Source organism: Magnolia sinica, chromosome 6 (assembly GCF_029962835.1).
Source record: "Magnolia sinica isolate HGM2019 chromosome 6, MsV1, whole genome shotgun sequence".
NCBI lineage: Eukaryota > Viridiplantae > Streptophyta > Magnoliopsida > Magnoliales > Magnoliaceae > Magnolia > Magnolia sinica.
This window is the reverse complement of record NC_080578.1, coordinates 44,043,493-44,063,097: the sequence shown is the minus strand read 5'-3', so window position 1 is coordinate 44,063,097 and position 19,605 is coordinate 44,043,493. Positions and strand designations below refer to the sequence as shown.

Sequence of the window (19,605 nt, the reverse complement as noted above, 5' to 3'; positions counted from 1 at the left end):
TAAGATTAATTATAACCTTATCTACCTCAATTCCCTTGGATGAAATGATGTGTCCAAGGACAATTCCCTTTTAAACCATGAAGTGGCACCTCTCCCAATTCAGTACCAAATTCTTTTTCTCGCATCACTTCAGCACATTTTTTAAATTTTCTAAATATTCATTGAAGGATAGACCAAAGACCGAGAAGTCGTCCATGAAGACCTCTAAATATTGCCTCACCATGTCAGAAAAAATACTCAACATACATCGCTAAAAAGTGGCAGGGGCATTACATACCCCGAATGGCATCTTTCGGTAAGCAAAGGTGTTGTAAGGACATGTAAATGTGGTCTTTTCCTATCTTCAAGGGCTATCTCAATCTAATTGTAGCCCGAATAGCTGTCAAGGAATCAATAGTAAGAGTGACCAGCTAGCCTTTCCAAATTTTGATCAATAAAGGCCAAGGAAAGTGGTCCTTCCTCGTGATAGTATTTAACTTCCTATAGTCAATGCGCATTCTCCAACTAGTAGTGATCCTAGTTGGCATGAGTTCATAATTGGGATTAGCTACAATGGTGATTCCAGACTTCTTGGGAACCACTTGAGTTGGACTCACCCATTGGCTATCGAATATTGGGTATATGATACCTACATCCAATAGCTTAAGAACCTCAGCCTTAATCACTTCCTTCATGTTTAGATTTAGTCTATATTATAGTTGTCGTGAGGTCTTCGCATTATCCTCAAGATGAATGTGGTGAGTACAAATCAAATGATCAATTCCCATAAGGTCCGCAATCGACCATCTAAGGGCTCCTTTGTGCTCAATGAGAATAAAGATGAGCATCCTCTCTTGTTCTTGCTCAAGGTGGGAAGAAATCACCACCGGATATGTCTCATCTTTACCTAAATAGGCATATTTCAAATTAGAGGGCAAAGGTTTTAGGTCAAGCTTCGATGCCTTGAGGTTAGACGGTAGAAGCACCACATCAGTTTGGAGTAGTTCTTCAAATTGTGGCCTCCACCGGTTAATTTCAAGTACAGGCACAGTATCAAGCATGACACCTGTCTCCCTAATTATATCATCATCAAAATCATGGGAGTGGGTCAGGCACATCTCTAGAGGGTCAGAGGATAAGGTCAAAAGTGTTTTATCTTCTACGAAAGATTCAATCATGTTAACATCGTAGGCATCATCATCATCCTCTACCTATTTGTCCATATTAAAAAAGATATTCAACTCTAATGCCATATTTCTAAAAGACAAACTCATGACTCAATTCCTACAATTAACTATTGCATTTGATATGGCAAGGAATGGGTGACCAAGAATGACAGGAATTTGAGTGTTCATGTTGAGTATCTAAGATGATAAAATCTACCGAGTAGTAGAATTTGTCAACCTGGACCAACACATCCTTAATTATCCCTCTTAGAACACAATCTGAGCGATCAGCAAGTTGTAATATGGTTCGGGTGAGTTTTAATTCACCTGAACCTACTTGTTCATAGACCAAGTAAGGAATCAAATTCACACTCGTTCCTAAGTCGAGAAGTGCGTGCTCAATTCGGTAGTTCCCAATTGCACAAGCGATAGTTGAGCTACCGGGATCTTTCTATTTCTGTGGCACATCTTGCTTTAGGATGGCACTCACCTTTTCAGTTAAAAAGATTTTCTTTTGAATATTTTGTTGTCTTTTGATCGTGCACAAGTCTTTCAAAAATTTGGCATATGAAGGTATTTATTTTATAGCATTAAGTAGAGGAATATTGACCTTCACTTATTTCAACACCTCTAAAATGTCCTGAGAGTTAGAGAGAGGTTTTAATGCAATCAACCGTTGGGAAAATGGAGCAATCGGCTTCCCTTGAGGTTCCGGTTCTAATTCTTGTGGGGCATGGCCAGATCTATCATTATTTTCCTCTTCCGGGTCCTTAGGCTTTTCAGCCCTAACAGAAATGGTTTTGCCAATAGTCTTCCCACTCCTAAGAGTGGCAATAGATTTAGCTTGCTCCATCTGATTTGAAGAGCTCGGGTCGCTAACTTCATATTGCAGTTTTGGATTGGGAAGAAGTTAAGCTGGAAGGCTCCCCTTGTTTCCAATTGCACTTTTAGTTTCAAGTCCTTATATAGCCTTTATGAGGTCTTGAAAGACTTGTAGCATACCCTAATTGAAAATCGCTTGGTTTTGAAGATGCTTTAAAATCGGATCCTCCTGAGGTTTCCCTTGAATTGGAATTTAATTAGGGAATCCTTGAGGTATAGCAGTTTGTCCGTTTCTCCAACTAAAGTTTGGATGATTTCTCCAGCTGGTGTTATACATATTAGAGGTGGGCCCATTGAAAGGTCTTTGGTAAGTATTTACAACATTAGATTGCTCATTCAGTACCTCTTGAAAGTCATATATTGTTGGGCAATTTTCAGTACCCTTATCCTTCTTTAATTTCATGGCTTTGAGTTTTCTGGTGAGATTAACCACTTTAGCATTAATATCATCGTCCTCTTTCAAGAGATATATTCCGCCCCTCTCCTTGGATTGAGTCGGCCTAAATGTTGTGCTTGATTTTAGGGTGATGTCCCATGATTGTGTGTTTTTAGCAAGCTTGTCAAAATAATCCCACACATCATCGACACTTTTATTCATGAATTCTCCATTAGACATTGTCTCGACCAATTGGTACATAGAAGATGTCAGTCCATCATAAAAGAAACTCATGATGCACCACGTTTCAAAACCGTGTTGTGGGCATGAACTGACAAGATCCTTGAACCATTCCCAACATTGGAAGAATGTTTCATCTTCCTTTTGGGCAAAGTTCATGATCGACTTTCTAAGGGTGTTCATCTTATAGTATGGGAAAATTTTCTTTATGAACTCCCTTGTCATGTCATTCCATCTACCAATAGATCGAGGACGTAGTGAATGCAACCACGTCTTAGCTTTCTCTTTCAAAGAAAAAGGAAAGAGTCTCAGTCTAACCGTGTCGTCAGACACATTAGGAAAATATAGAGTGGTTTTGATTTCATCAAACTCTTTCAAGTGTAGATACGGATTTTCATATTCAAGCTCATAAAATTTTGGAAGGAGTTGGATGACCCCTAGCATGATATCTATATGTCCCGTATTTTCTAGAAAAATCATGCATGAATGTGTACTCACCCCTGCCAATTGTAAATAGTCTCGTAAAGTACGAGGTGGGGGTGCTTGATGCACCTCATTCTCATCCTGGACTTCCTCAACTCGAGGTTGAGGTTGTCTTCCCAATTCATTGACAGGTTGATTTGCAGCCATAACCTCAATTAATTCTGAGGATCTCAAGTGGTGTCTAATCCTGTAATGAATAGATAACCCCTCAACTAATCCTCCTTTACTCAAAAGACGTCGAGTGTTGTCACGAACCCACTTGGGCACGAAACACTCTCAACCCTAAATTTCAGCTTCTAACTTAAACCTAAAAGAAAGAAGAGAAATAGAAATCTAGAAATAGAAAGGGAGAGGGAATTAGAAAAAAGTTACCAAATTAGAAGTTCCTAAATTAAGATCCTGCAAAACAAAACAAAACAAGTTAGTTTCTAAACAAAAAATCTGAAATTTGAAAGTTTCTAAAAATGAAAATAGAAAGATGAGTTAGTTTCTAAAAATAATAATAAGAAAGCAAACTAGTTTCTAAAAATGAAAAAGGAAAGTATCTAAAAACAGAAAATAGAAAGTTTCTACACCTAGAATTAGAAAGCTAAGTTAGTTTCTAAAATAATTTAGAAAAACCCTAACCTCAAAATAGAAAGTGGAAAAACCCTGATCTTAACCTAATTCCAAAACCAGTCAATCTCAAAAAAATGCAACTGTTAGTCCCTGGCAACAGCTCCAAAAACTTGTTCACAACCCCAAGTGTAGGGTTGTGATGTAGTAATAATCTCAATGAGACCGAGGTCGAATCCACAGGACTAATCTTGTGAGTATTCTAAAAGCAACAAGAAGAAGAACTAGAAAAAGATGAAAACCTAAATCTGAGAGTATAGAGAGTAATTATGAGAGATTTAATGAAAAACTTAAGAAATTTAAAGGTAGGAAACTAGGGTTTCCAAGGATCCACTTGTAGGGATCAGGGAGATCTATGCTTGATTCACGAACATAATTCAAATCAGAGTCCCATCTTATCCAATTAGAAGATATCTCAGTAAAATCAAAGCTGAACTTCCTTTGACTTAATTCTCAATGGAAGAGTGGTGTGAGAACTAGAAGTGATTCCATCACAAAACCATGTCCATGAGACAATGGCTCACAACAGGATTTACCAATCCCAAAATTAATCCAAGAGAATTGTGAAAGTTAGGGAGGATTCCATCATCCAACCATGCCCAAGGGACGATGGTGAACAACAGGATTTCCTAGATTCACAATCCTAAAACATGAAAAGAACATACTCAAAGCTATCACAGATCCATTGTAATTTGAGTCACAACAAACCATTAAAAACTGAAAGTATTCCTTATAATCAAACTAGAATCAAAGAGAGTTCAATATAAACATGATCAAAGCAATAGAAACATCCCATCATGCTACAAGCTTCACCTCTTAGCCCTAGCTAAGAGGTTTAACCAACCATAGACATGATTGAACTAAAAATCTCTTAAGAAAAGTATAAAAACTACTAAGAAAAAGGAAGAAAAACTATTGGCAATGACTTCTCCACACTTTTGCTCCACTCTTCAAACCCTAAATGATGCCTAAGGGTGCCCTAGGGACCCCTATTTATAATTTTAGGGCTTAAACTTTCTCACCAACTTGGAAGGATCTAGAAACCGCCTCAAATTTACGCAGTCCGGAAAAATCTGCACGACAGTTCGATATATATCGATGGGTATTTAATATGTCATTCGATATGATCTTCGATAGCATCGAATGTCTTTTGTTATGATTGAAAAAGGTCCAAAATTGTCCAATGAGTTTGGCTCAAAAATCCTAAAATTTTCAATATATATCGAAGGGTATTCAATATGTATCAAAGGTGATTTTGGCAGTTTTTCAGAATTAGACTTTTTTAATCCCGGAATCTGTTTTCAGGACAATTTTCAGGATTCCTTGTCTTCTCTTCAAGTCTTCGATTTTCTTCCTTCATCACTTGGTTTCCTTGAATCTTTGGCATATGAATTCTTCAATCTTGGTCTCTTATGATCCATCCCTCACCTTGGTGATCTTTGAGCATCAAATCAATGTTTTTAGCACCTTTTCCAATTCAAGCTCCTAAATTCACCTTGCAACATAAACATGATTAAAATAGTACATTAAGCATTATCATGTTCATAAAACCAAGTAATAAATGGGGTCTAATATGCAATATTTGACCCTCAATACCAATCTCTAAGAAATGGAGGAGTTCAAGCACATCTCCAATAATAAGGTTGGAATCCTCATTAGAGTTGAAATCCCAAGGGAGATTTGAAACTCAATGGAATAGAGGCATGGGATGAGGGATATGCATATGGAATCACCCTACCTTTGGTTGCTTCAAAAAACCATCAAATTGCCCAAGAACCGAATGCCTTTTATAAAGAGTTCGAGCTCCAACGACTATAAAATAGGTAGAAAATGGCTCTGTCGATGCCATCAAATTCTTTGATGTCATTGAAGATTCCTTTGATGTCATCGAAGATTCCTTCGATGTCATTGAAGGGTTCCCCAATGCCATCAAAAATTTTAAATAAAATGATGATTTCTTACTAGACAAATCTGGACCCACTTCGATTACACCGACCCGACCTTCGATGTCATCGAAGTGGCTTCAATGCCACCAAGATAATCAAGTAAAAATCTAAAACCTTGCTGGGCAATTTTGGATCTCAGATCGATATCATCGATGGGACTGCGATGCCATCGAAACTTAAGTTTCGATGCCATCAGAGGGTCCTCGATGCCATCAAAGGATCCTCGATGCCATCAAGATTTTCAGCTAAAAATCCAGTTTGGTTGCTGGACATCCCTGACTCTCGATCGATGTCAACGGCTAGGTCTTCGATGTCATCGAAGACCTATTCGATGGCAACTCGATGCCATCGAACATGGCTTAGAATCTGTTGTTTTGGGCTAACTTCTATATAGCAGATTCGTAACTCTTCTAGCCTTGTTTATCATGTTTTTCTAGGTCTACTAAGGATAATAAATAATTAAATTTATATTCCTATTAGGTCAAGATCATCTGGAGGTTATATGATTATTTTGGGTTAAGGATTAAGATCACCAAGACACCTATTTTACCTATTCTTGGTTCCTTGATGCATTGACTTCGCTTGTGTCTTCGGTCTTCACTTTCCAAAGACTCAACTGACTATATGACACAACAACTCATGTGATTAACAAACCAGGGTGCAAAAATGCGTGCACTAACAATAGAGATTACGGATATACTTGAACCACACACCGACACACAACGAACCCCTCTAACAACACTGATCGACTCCAACTTGCACTGTAGCCCCTTCGAATACATTTAAACTCCTTCAGTGAATTAAGAATGGGTGTGTATGCTCTTGAGAAAATATTATGTCAAAGTATGGGGACTTCAGACACACTAGAACCCCATACTGACACACTGATGCACAAGAAACACCTCCAACAACACCGATCAACTCCGACTCACAATGTTTCTCCTTTAAACCCACGTTGAAATCCTTTACCAAACTACAAACAATTGTGTATTTACTTAAGAAGATGTTAAGTCAGGTTATGGAGACTCTGGACACACTTGAACCCCACACTAACAAACATCGATGAACACCAAACCCCTCCAACAACACCGATCGATTTTGACTCGCATTGCAGCCCCTTTAAATGCACGTCAAACTCCTTCACCGAACTATGAATGGGTGCATATATTCTTAAGATGTTACTTTAGGGTATAGAGACTCTGAATGCACTCAAGCTTTACACTGACACACACCAACGCACAACGAACCGCTCCGATAACACCAATTGACTCTGACTTGCACTTCAGCCCCTTCGAACACACGTCGAAGTCCTTCACCAAGAATGGGTGCATATCCTTTTTAGAAGACGTTACATCATGGTATGTAAACTCTAAACACACTTGAAGCCCACATCGACACACATTGAACCCTTCTGACATGACAGATCGACTCTAACTTGCATTACAACTCCTTCAAAACCACATTGAAATCCTTCACCCAACTAAGAATAGGAGTGTATTCACTTGAAAAGAAGTTACATTAGATTCTTAAGACTTTGGACCCACTAGACCTCACATAGATCCACACCGACCTAGACCGACCCACACACACCGATCGACTCTGACTTACACTGCAACCCCTTCGAATGCACATCGAACTCCTTGACCAAACTAAGAATGGATGTGTATCCTCTTCGAAAGACGTTATGTCAGGGTACGGAGACTTGACACACACTCGAACCCCACACTGACACAAATTGACGCACATCGAACACCTCCAACAACACCAATCAACTTCAACTTGCACTACAACCCCTTCGAAACCATGTCAAAATCAATCACTAAATTACAAATGGTTGTGTATTTACTTGAAAAGACCTTATGTCAGGGTATGAAGACTCCGGACACACTCGAACCCCACACTAACATACACCGATACATACCAACGGACACCGAACCCTGTGACAACACCGATCGACTCCAACTCACACTACAACCCCTTCAAACCCATGTTGAAATCTTCACCAAATTAAGAATGGGTGTGTATTCACTTAAAAAGAAGCTACATTAGATTCTCAAGACTCTAAACCCACTAGACCTCACATTGAACTACACCGACCCAGACCAATTCACACATACCGATCAACTCCAAATTGCATTGTAGCCCCTTCGAACGCACAATGAACCCTTTCACCAAACTAAGAATGGATGCGTATCCTTTTCAGAAAATATTATGTTAGGGTACGGAGACTTCAAGCACACTCAAACCCACACTAACACACACTAACGCACAACGAAACCCTCCAACAACACCAATCGACTCCAACTTGCATTGTAACCCCATTAAACCCACATCGAAATCCTTCACCGAACTAAGAATAGGCATGTATTTACTTGAGAAGACATTACATCAGGTACAAAGACTCTGAAGACACAAACCCCACACTACACACACCGAACTCCTCTGATAACACCAATCGACTTGGATTTGTATTGACCGCCTTCGAACGCACGTCAAATCCTTCACCTAACTAAGAATGGGTGTGTATCTTCTTAAGAGGATGTTATGTTAGCGTACGGAGACTTTGGACACACTCAAATCTTACACTGACACACACCAACGCACAACGAACCATTCCAATAACATCGATTGACTATGACTTGCACTGCAGCTCCTTCGAACGCACGCCGAACTCCTTTACCAAACTATGAATGTATATGTATCCTCTTAAAAAGATATTACGTCAGGGTATGGAGACTCTGGACACACTCGAAGCCCAAACCAACACACACCGATGCACACCAAACCCCTCTAATAACACCGATCAACTTCAAGTTGCACTGCACCCTGTTGAACACGTTGAAATCCTTCATCAAGCTATGAAAGGGTTCGTATCCGCTTGAGAAGACATTAAGTCAGGGTATGGAGACTCTAGATACATTCCAACTCCACACCAACACACACCGATCCACACCGACTCCTCCAATTAACACCGATTAACTCCAACTTACACTGCAGCCCTTTTAAATGCACATCAAACTCTATCACTAAACTACAAATGGGTGTGTATCCACTTAAAAATATGCTACATTAGATTATCAAAACTCTGGGCCACTTAGACCTCACATCAATCTACACCGAACAACATAGATCCGCACGGACCTACATTGTAGCCCCTTCAAACTCCTTTAGTGGCCCACCGTGAATACGTGTGGTTTATCGATGCCATCCATCCCGTTTTTCAGCTTGTTTTACGAGTGTAGTCCAAAATTGAAGCATATCTAGAGCTTATGTGGAACGCAGCATATGAAAAAATCAAAATATTGATTGCACCAATAGACATTTAATGATACTTTTTACGGTTTTTTGGCCAATGATATAAAAGGAGATGAAAATTTGATTAATGATGTCGATCATTAACTAATGGTCCTCATTTCAACCTTTTAGATGCTCCGCCAATTTTAAGGGTATAGCCATAATAAACGAATAGAGTAACGGCAAATGAGGCAATATAGAGTTTCATCTGACTCCCTACCCACGCATGCTGCGAGTAGGGTTTTTGCTTTTTGTCTTCCTGTGACTCCTTTGCAAAAAGATGAAACTAACCCCAGTGTAAGTTCAGCTTAACCTACATAGCTGTGTAGTGGATCCCGCTTCGTTTATTAATCATATATATATATATATATATATATATATATATATATTCCAAGACTACTTACATCCATACACACCCACACCTACTAACATATCCTAACCTCTGATTTGTAGACGCTTTAACAATTCAACGGCTGGATAATCGGAAAAACATGAGTTTTGGTTCAAGATACATCTAAAGCAAAACCATAATTTGGATAGTTTAATTTGAATTATTTGTATGGAATTTCTAAGCGGCTGCATATCATCCATCACACTGCTATAGTATAAAATGTTTTCTTATTTGTATTATATATATTACAAAGATACGTAGAATCTACCATACGGTATCTAATGTTTTATTACCTGCGTAAAAAGCCCTACCACAAATCTAACATATGGTAACATAATAAGAATATATGTACACATTCCGTGGGCCCAACGTGGGCGAACTCTCTACTGTAATAACGACCGGAATCCTCTGCACCCTGAGCTCTGGGGGCCCAGGAGTTTTGGTGTGTGAAATTTACACCGAACATCAGGTTCTATCTCCTATTCTAGGCCGTGTGGATAAAAATCAGCCGGATTCACAAATCAGGTGAGCCTCACCAAGGGGAACAATGGGCATAGGATGCCAACCATAGGTTTGTGTGTGGGGTCACCTTGGTGTATACCTTCCATCAAACCCGCTAATCAGGTCTAACTCACCAGGATGAAATGAACATGCAAAATTAGCCAGATTCAAAACTATGGTGGACTACAACGTATGAACAGATTTAGGAGCAATTTTACATTGTTGCGCTTTTTATCAGGCTGAGCTTTTGTACGTACGGTTCAAATAAGGGTTCCCACCCGATGGAGTGTACTGACATCTACAACATAGTGGGTCCCACAGATGATGGAGCTGCGTAAAACAGTTGTTTGGCTCGGGCTGTAGGTTTGTTACGACTCTTATTAGCTTCTTTTTCTTCTTTTTTTATTACTTGCTTGAAATTAGGGTTTGAGCCTCTTGATGAGTGATTGGGCTGCCTCCATTAACTCTCTCTCTCTCTCTCTCTCTCTCTCTCTCTCTCTCTCTCTACCAATCTCATCTACTGGTCTCCAAGCAAACAGGCCGTAGCCCAGAAGTCTGTGGTTTTACAGCACTACGTCCAAACAGTGCAAACTTCGGGCACCGAATGTCTGATGATTGCTGTTTAGTTTGTCCTGACCACCCATTTCCCAACCACTAATGTGATAGCTAAGAAACCCAATTACTGCCATCTCTGGGCTGCAGACCTTCATGTAGGGCCCATCAATCAACGGTTCCAATTTCCCTACAAGTGTACCACATGTGTCGCAGTGATGCAGGAGATGAGCAAGCCTACATCTCCATTGAAGCTCACTTGCCTTAGTAGCGGTACTCAGATTTTAAAAAAAAAAAAACAGAGTAACCAAGCAACCATTATGATTATCCGATCTGCACAAGCAACATGAAATTTAAAAAAGTTGAGACATAAGAGAGATATGCACATCTTCAGAGAGAGAGAGAGAGAGAGAGAGATGTAAGAGATAAACATAGCGCCAACATTACAACAGCACCCTCACAACAATCGCCCATCAAGCGGTGGTGAGTATTTTGGACGTGGAGAAAGGAACAAATAAAACAATTGTATTCGATTTTTATATCCATTTATGTATTTACACTGCTGGATGGTACCCAGGATTTATATCCGTATCTGCCCTTCGAATCGATCTCCTCAGACTCCACTCGTGGCAGCACTCCAGCGCTAGCCGAAGCGCAGTTCCCAATCCCAACACGACAAGTACACCTGCACACATCCTTCATATCAGTCGGCAAGCTTTTATCGGGGTATTTAGATTTCAATAGACAATGTCCATATGCAAGATAACGGAATAAGCTTATACAATGGACAGATGATACCAATTATGATGTTCACAGGCAGTGCAGAAACACCGAGAGAAATAGATATCAGCACATCCAATAGAAGTCCCCCGATAAGAATTGAGAACGCAACCCAAAGCGGACTAAAGCAACCCTGATGGAACAAATAAAAGATAAGATAAAACTGAAAAGAAAATGAAGTAAAAACCTGATTTCTGAGTGGTGGTGTAGGAATCATGATCAGATGAAGGGATGAAAATGATATTTTCATTAGTCCTTCATGGCTTGACCAGAGTAACATTAATCATACCCTTTCCTGTTCTGTCTCAACAGAATTAGATCCTCCTAAGGCTGGGTCAACCCTCCAAATCCAGTAACTTGACTGTTCCATGAAAAACACAAATATACAATATAAATATTACTTTCCATATAGGCAAGTCATCAGTAAATAGAAACGGATAGATACCCAGATCATACAACATAATGAACTTGCATGCAATGTTAAATATATGGAAAAGAGGGTGAAACACCAATCAGGGGAAGCCTAATGCTACAAAAATCAGGGCACACCTACCCAATAACTCAATTGTATACTTGGGGGGTGTTTGGATCGTTAGTTGCTTAAGATAAGCTACTTATTCCACAAGTAGCTTGCTTATCTTAGTTTCTACTTATTAAGAAGATAAGTATGTTTGGCAAACAACATACTTATCAGCTTCTCCTCTCTTTCATCTCTCCTAATGCCTCTCTTCAGCAGCTTATGAAAAGTAGAAAAGCTAAAAAAAAATTAACTTAAGTGATTATGTACTTTTAAGTAAAAAAGTTACTTATAACTAACCATAAACCATACTCATCTGAAATAAGTTACTTATCTACTTCTGTAGGTAGAAAAAGTAACTTACTTGGTGGTATCCAAGCAGACCCTTAGAGATAGCCATTTAGGTTAGATTGTGTGTGGGGATATTGTGTGGTACAAATCAGGGGGCAAGATATCATTTGGTCATGCCTGTGTCAGCATGTGCTACAAACACAATCCATGCATGGTTTTAAGACCTGGAGACTAGGACCAATTTTGGCCCTGAGTCGAGTCACGACACGCCTTGATTATCAAACCTGATCGGATACCACCATATCCAAGTCAACTCGTCTGAGTCGCAGCCGATTCAGACAGGTCTTGAAGCCATGAATCTCTGCCCGGTAAAAGATATGCATGATTAACATGATACTTACAGTTGGCTGGGACTCCTGATTTGGAACATTTGCAGCTACTTGCCTGTACAAAGATTTGGAGAAGTTAACATGTGTTCTGAACGGGTTTTGCTAATCCACACGAAAAAAAAAAAAAAAAAAAGGCCATCCCCAATAAATGCCTCCACATGTGCCAATGTGGCATGTATGCATGACATTCTGGGCAAATCCATCAGCTAAGGCTCATGGTTTATATGCCTTCGACAAAAAATCAGGCTGGTTCACTAATCAATGTTGGCCGGCTAAACACACTTCATGCAGGCATCCATTTGTTTCATATGAGCCACCATATAAGCAGAACCCCCTGACTTTAAGCCAAGGCATCTACACAGTTGGACCCACCAGATGGAAATGCCAAATGTACAACATGCATCCACACCGGAACATGTGCAAATACACATCGGTTAGGGTTGCATGCGCGTGTGACGTTAGCAAACCTTGTAATTTGAGATCAGGTAACAGAGTTTTGAGCCAAGGCAGTGTACAACTTACTGGCAGATCTCACATTTATTAGAACCTCTAGTACGAAACCAAAGCTCTATGCAGGACCGGTGTGCTTTTGCAAGTTCACCTCGACATTGGCATCCAAGATCCATCAGTGTTTCTTCAGATTGTTGCTGACAAACTCTGAGAAAATTAACATACAATGTAAGGATGTTTGATTTCCATAAGTTCAAAAATAAAACTCAATAATTCAATTCCTCTGCAATAATCAAGTAACTAAACATGGTCATGATGTCTTCCATTAACATATTGAAGTCTTGGTCATTTTCACCTTCCCATAAAATCTTCTATCCAACATTCAGCCCTAGTTAGTACATTCATGGTTTGTAGGTGCCAATGTGGACAACATGTGAGATCCAGGCATTCATCAGGCAGGACATTGTCTTTTAGATGGGCTGGCACAAAAGTCGGGCTGATTTGCACAGCAGGTAGGCCAAAAATGTACCAAAGAAATGGACAATGTCAACAATTCTTTCTGTAGGTAGGTAAGGCTTGGACCCAAGACCTCAATAATGTTGAAATACAACCTTTCTACCATTGAGCTAGGGGCTCCATCCCACTGTCTACCAAAGAAATGGACAGCACATGGTTGCGACTATCCATTACGTTATAGCTGTATTGACCATTATGCGACCGTATTGGTCACACGCATTATGCATTATGAGGGTGAAACGGTGCGATAAGAAAAAAAAAAAAAATTTGTCATACTAGCCTGTATAGGATGCTCTTTATCAACACAGATATAGAGCCATTACACGCGATGTTTCAAATAGCACCCATAGCGTAGCGGTAGGGTACGCTACGTAGCATAGCGTGGCCATAGCGTCCCAAATAGAGTAAATCCCCTGTGGCGTATGCTACAGCTACGTAGTGCGTAGCATCCGTAGCGTAAGCTAAAATGTATTTTTTTACTATTTTAGTTTTAAATTATTTTTTCACGTTTTCTTTGTTTCTAATGTTGAGGAATGTGACACTTGTATTGTACTTGATACTTTTAACCTATGGGATTTTTATTTCTTTTCATAATTGTGACTTGTGGTTTCAATTAGACATTATTCATTAAGGTGGTTTGCTTAGAAAGTTGTTGATGTGATAATTATTTAATTTGGCTGATATATGTGGATTGCCTTTTGATAAATGATAACTAATAACTTTTTTGAACATGCTTATAATTTGATAAAATGAATCATCTTTTAAGAATTTTTATCTTTTTTTCCTTTTTTCACTATTTATCATATGTCCTATTTTTAAATTAAAAAATAGAAGTATCGTGTAGCTTACGCTACATGCTACATATTTACGCTACACGCTATAGAGGGCTGAGTGCTACGCATCACGCTACTGCTATTTAAAACACTAATTACACGTTAACACATGCCAATGCATCTGTAAAGGTGCCATTTTGAAATTTTCTCTTATTTTTCCAATTTTTCATTTCAACCATGAAGGAAGTGTAGAAACTAATTTTTGATAGATCTAGGCATCTTTTGAGGATCAAAGCATAAGATTTGACTAGGATTCGACAAATTGAAGCGAAATTGACCATTTTGGGAAATATCATAAGGGTAAATCATCACTTTTTTAATCTTCTTTTTTGTGTATTCATATATAATTGGCCCTAATCCACCAAATGCTTGATTCGTGTTAGATTAGGACCTATTTGGTTGACTTTCGGGTTTCGGCAGGTCAAGCAAACAGATGTTCTTATCAAAGAATGCCGATACACCACTGAATACATGTTAAAAACACAAAAACAACAGCTATAGTTTCTGGTTGGGCCGTTTCGATGGCTTTATACAAATTAGCAGTTTTGTATCCCTCTTGACCTCATTCTTGATCCAATGTGGAGACAAAGTATGTTCATTATCCCTTTCATGACCCGTTTAGGGATAAACAGTTCATGGGGTGGTTGGCTTGAAATTCAACAGGCCCTTTGTTTTTTTTTCTTTTCCTTTTTCTTCTTCCGGAATAACTGAGATGAATGATTTTTTTACTGTAGAAATAATTCTTCCCTCTTATTTTTATCTCTTTCTTTTCCACAGATATGGATCATCGTCTCCACCCCGTAGGAACTACAAGATCACTCCAAGGACAACTTCGGCATCCAGGGGTCACAAACCGACCATAGACCATATTCAATAAGTGGAACGCACTAGCCATCTGCTCTCCAGTTGGGCAGCAAGGGTCGAATATGTGTGTGGGTGTGTGCGCGCGCATGTGCACACACACACATACACACACATGTAGAGAGAGAGAGAGAGAGAGAGAGAGAGAGAGCAATGCTCACACGCAACTAGTTATGTGTCCAACAAGTTGGCGTGTGGGGCCCACCATGGTGTTTGTACAACATCTTGCCCCTCCATTAAGATGATCCCATCGTGAAAATGAGATGCCCCAAAAATCAGGTTGATCCAACTATTAGGTTGGGTACACCATGGAAAACCATGAAACAACACCTAAAATTTTCACATTCACGTGGAGCATCCTATTTTCATGGTTGGATCGTCCTGATTTTTGGGACATCCTATTTTTATGGTGGGAGAACCTTGCTGGGCAGACGAGATGTCATACAAACACCATGGCAGCCCCCACATGCCAACTAGTTGGACTTACTAGTAGTTGTGTGTGAGCATTTGTACACATACACGCGCGCGCGCACACACACACATATATGTACGTACGCACACAGATATATGTTTTACCTTTGTTCCTATTTTCCGATTTTTTTTCCTAAAATTTTTTGTGCTAGAAAAAAAAAAAAAAAAAAACTTGGCTGATACAGTCCGCAGCACACCATATCGTATCGTTTTTGGACCAGCCTATATGCCTGCCGATACCATATTTAAAACATTGGTTTCAACAATTAACTAAAACAGTTTACATCTTGCATGCTTTTGTAGTCCACCAAACTGAGTGGACTAGCTTGAACTTTGGCCCAAGGAAGATATCTACATTGTGGCTCACCTGAAAAGCATCTTGATCTCACACATGTACACCACCTGGCACATGTGGGCTGCATATGCCTCAAGAGTGCACTCACAGAAATTCACTTCCCTCCATACATGTTTGTCAAGAACATTTCAACAGTCACTCTTGTTGTATATTTTCTCATCCATCCTTGCATCTTCCATTTTAAGTGAAAATTTATTGTAATAACAATAGGAGTGAGGACAAGGAATTATTTAGGATAGCTGACCAAGAAGTTTCCCAAAATGACCACCTTCGATGTCTTGGATCTATAATTCATGAGAGTGGAGAGACTGAGAAGGATGCTGCCCATAGAATTCAAGCAGGGTGGAAGAAATGTAGATGTGCTTTTGGAGTTTATGCGATCACCGTGTACCACTCAAACTGAAAGGAAATTTTTATAGGATGGCTATAAGACGATGGCTGTAACACTAGCCATGCTTTAGAGAACAGAATGAGGATGTTGAGAGGGATGAGTGGTAAGACAGAATCCAATAGGTAATAAGATGAGGGAAAGTAGCCATAGTTGGTTAGGTCATGTGCAATGGAGACCAAGAACTACACCTATTAGGAGTGACTTGGTACAAGTTGAACACTCCAAAAGAGCAAGGGGGGAGGCCCAAAAGGACATGAGTGGAGGTATTTTTTTTTTTAAAGACTTGATGACCTATGGTCTAACTTAAGCTATGGCCTTGATAGAATGGAATGGCAGAAAAGGATTCACGTAGCTGACCCAAATTAGTTGGGATAAGGTTTAGATGATCATGATGATGATTGTAGAATCTCCACAAGATATGAATTTTCTAGGGAAGATTAATCTATATATGCAAGAGGATTTCAAGGCCTGAAATCTTTGTGATCATATAAACCAAAACACACGAGTGTAAGGTAAAAACAATAGAGATTAACATCCTACAGACAAAATGTTATTGATCAAAAAGTTAGGACTGCCTGATCACCTTAATTTTTGGGCCATGGCATGCCAAGGTTAGGTCCCACCAATAGTCATCCACCCCAATATGCTGAGGTGATACCCATTCATCCAAGACAGGAGTGGCTCATCATAATACTACAAAGAAAAGACATTTTGGAAGCAATTTCCTCAGGTTGCCATTATTTTGCTCCATCATAAGGGCCGGCTTTACGGTATTGCTCGGCGAAAGTTCAATGACCACTTGCTGCCTAACATCAACACTCCTTTATGGGAGCTAGAGCAAGCACTACCATGCTGGATTGTAATTGCTTCATTATAACCAGTATACAGAAAAACATTAAGTACTCTATTCTCCAACATTAAGATAAAATACATACAGTTCTTAAAATAGAAATGGCCACTAATGGGTAGACTATGGCATGTGTTCACCACCAATTTCTAAGTGGTGGCAACTCATCTTCCATATACGTGGTAAACATGGCAGCAATCCAGACTGTCCAAACTGTAGGGCCTGTCGTGAATGAAGTGTCGCCCGAAAATCATATTGATTGGATGATCTTTAACATCTGATTATGCCTGTTAAATGCCAGGATCACAAGTCTCTTTGGTACATGGCACGGGAACAGATACACGATATGCTACTTCCTCCAATACGTGGGATGCTAGGGGTACGATTATGAGGGTTGCTCCCATATATACACCAATGTATGCAACATAGTTTTATATTATGAATTCATATTGCAGTTTATATACGAAATGATGAATGCTATTATTATAAACCCAGCATCAGAGCATAGAACTACATTTTTGGATCACTAAAAATAGTGATCTAGATCACAAATGATCCATAATTCGGATTGTGTGATTTGGAACAGGAAACATCGGAGGTTTGGTGATTTAGGTAACATTGTGCCTATTCAATTGGGAAACTGGCCATTTTACTTTTACCATCCAGCCAACAATTGGACTGTTTCTTCTCAAAAAACAAAAAAACAAAAAAACAAAAACAAAAAACAAAAAACAAAAAAACAAAACAAAATACCAATTAGGCTGTTAAGTGTCACTTACTAAGTGTGTCATATTTAAATTGATAAAGTGGAATAGCATAAAAGGATTCATGTTGCCGACCCCAAGTGGTTGGGATTAGGCTTAGACGATGATGATGATGTTGAATATTCAAGTTATGCTCCATCCACAATGGGTCCATGATTCGGACGGTCCGGATAGACATACATATATGCCATGTGCACCACCATCTATAAATAGCAGTACATGCAAACTGTAGTCTTGTCCAACTGTTAAAGCAATCAGCATATTTATCTTTTTTCATGTTGAATCGTTGGTATGTTGAATTTCTGTTCAACATGAATCGTGACACTTCTAAATCGCGACTGCCATGTTCACATGAATGTTTCAATATTAATGTATAAATTGAGTTGACCCATTCTCACCGTTAGCGCGGATCAAGAAACAAAGACTTTCACTGCACCATACATCTTCCCAAAGCCTCACCCACTCCCCACCACAACCCTAAACCTAACAACCTGAAACAAATCGACTTTCAACTATAGACCGAAAACCTGCTATGAGAACGAACCTCCATGGCGTAGTCCTTTTGGATCCAGGCGAAGTGTTGAGTGTGAAATACTGCATATTTCTCCCTAGTTATATCTTGGTTTTATGAACATAATAAGGCTTAATCGATCTATTTATACATGTTTTGTCTTACTAGGTGATTTTGAGAGCTTAAAGTGAAAAGGATACTAAAATCATGGATTTGATGCTCAAGAATTACCAAAGTGAGGATTGGATATTTGGAGGTCAAGATTGAAGAATTCAATAGTCCAAGATCCAAAACCAAGTGATGAAGCAAGAAATTCGAGATTGCGAAGTGCAGAAATCTTGAGTTGTTGAACTTGACAGTTCGATGCCATCAAACACCAAGCCCATGTCAAGATGAAAGAAATCCCTCAATTGAGAGCGGCATCACCCAGTAAAGCCTGAAGAGCTCTAGGAAAATTTCCCACTTTCCTTGAGAATGACCGATGCACGAAGAGATGGTCCAAAGACTCAATATTCTAGCAGCACATGATGCATACAATGGTGATGAGAATTGGTCTTTTCCAAGGTTATCTCATGTAAGAACCTTATTTCTGCCCACCAACCAAGCTAAGGAAGGCAATCCTCCATAGGACCAAATGAATGATGCTGGTGAACACTCCGGCCGAGAAGGAGACAAACGTATAGCATCATAAAAAGATCAAACCCAGAATTTGCCTAATTTCCCCCCACTCTAGACACATCCGTCTCTATTATGGGTCAAGGGATGGATCTAAGGAGCAAGTCAATCATTATCATGCCTATCTTGTTGTCCACTTCTTCATTCTTAAGTTCCTGCAACATGCCGGAGCCCACACAATGACTTTCCCCGTTAAGCAAAAGTAGGAATCCACAAACAGGTCCTTAGCTATCACAATCTAGAATATATGAGCAAAAGTGGGAGATCTCAACACCATGTATACTCTCAAAATCTGACTCTTAAACCATCACCCATGAAAAATCTAATTTCCTTCCTAGACAAATTCATTGCGCTAAATATCCACTTCTAAGCAACCAACACTATATATGGAAGAAGGTTTGGTGCACCACCATCCTCAGCTACATCATAATTTCAAGAGACAACGTGTTTCCACGATTAACTTCTTCTGAGCCAAATCTCCATAACCACTTTCCTAACAAGGCCAAATTCATCGAGTCACGCTACGTAA

At 39.4% G+C, this 19,605-nt stretch overlaps 1 protein-coding gene and 1 non-coding gene across 4 annotated transcripts in view; one reads left to right on the top strand and one right to left on the bottom strand.

The window, feature by feature from the left end:
* The first annotated feature begins 2,713 nt into the window (after nt 1–2,713).
* LOC131250351 (small nucleolar RNA R71) lies at nt 2,714–2,820 on the top strand. Its single transcript, XR_009173272.1, has one exon. It is a non-coding gene; the product is annotated as a small nucleolar RNA R71 (small nucleolar RNA).
* An 8,026-nt stretch (nt 2,821–10,846) lies between these two features.
* The window catches only part of LOC131248716 (uncharacterized), a 38,766-nt gene continuing 30,007 nt past the window's right edge, over nt 10,847–19,605 (bottom strand). For 2 of the 3 annotated variants that reach the window (XM_058249132.1, XM_058249131.1), the window contains exons 3-7: nt 12,925–13,059; nt 12,415–12,457; nt 11,495–11,566; nt 11,208–11,338; nt 10,847–11,110 (exon numbers count right to left, since the gene is read on the bottom strand). In XM_058249132.1, the coding sequence (XP_058105115.1) occupies nt 10,972–11,110; nt 11,208–11,338; nt 11,495–11,566; nt 12,415–12,457; nt 12,925–13,059 (520 nt within the window). In that variant the 3' untranslated portion in view covers nt 10,847–10,971. The remainder of the gene's footprint in view (nt 11,111–11,207; nt 11,339–11,494; nt 11,567–12,414; nt 12,458–12,924; nt 13,060–19,605) is intronic. The other variant, XM_058249133.1, reaches the window with a different exon arrangement.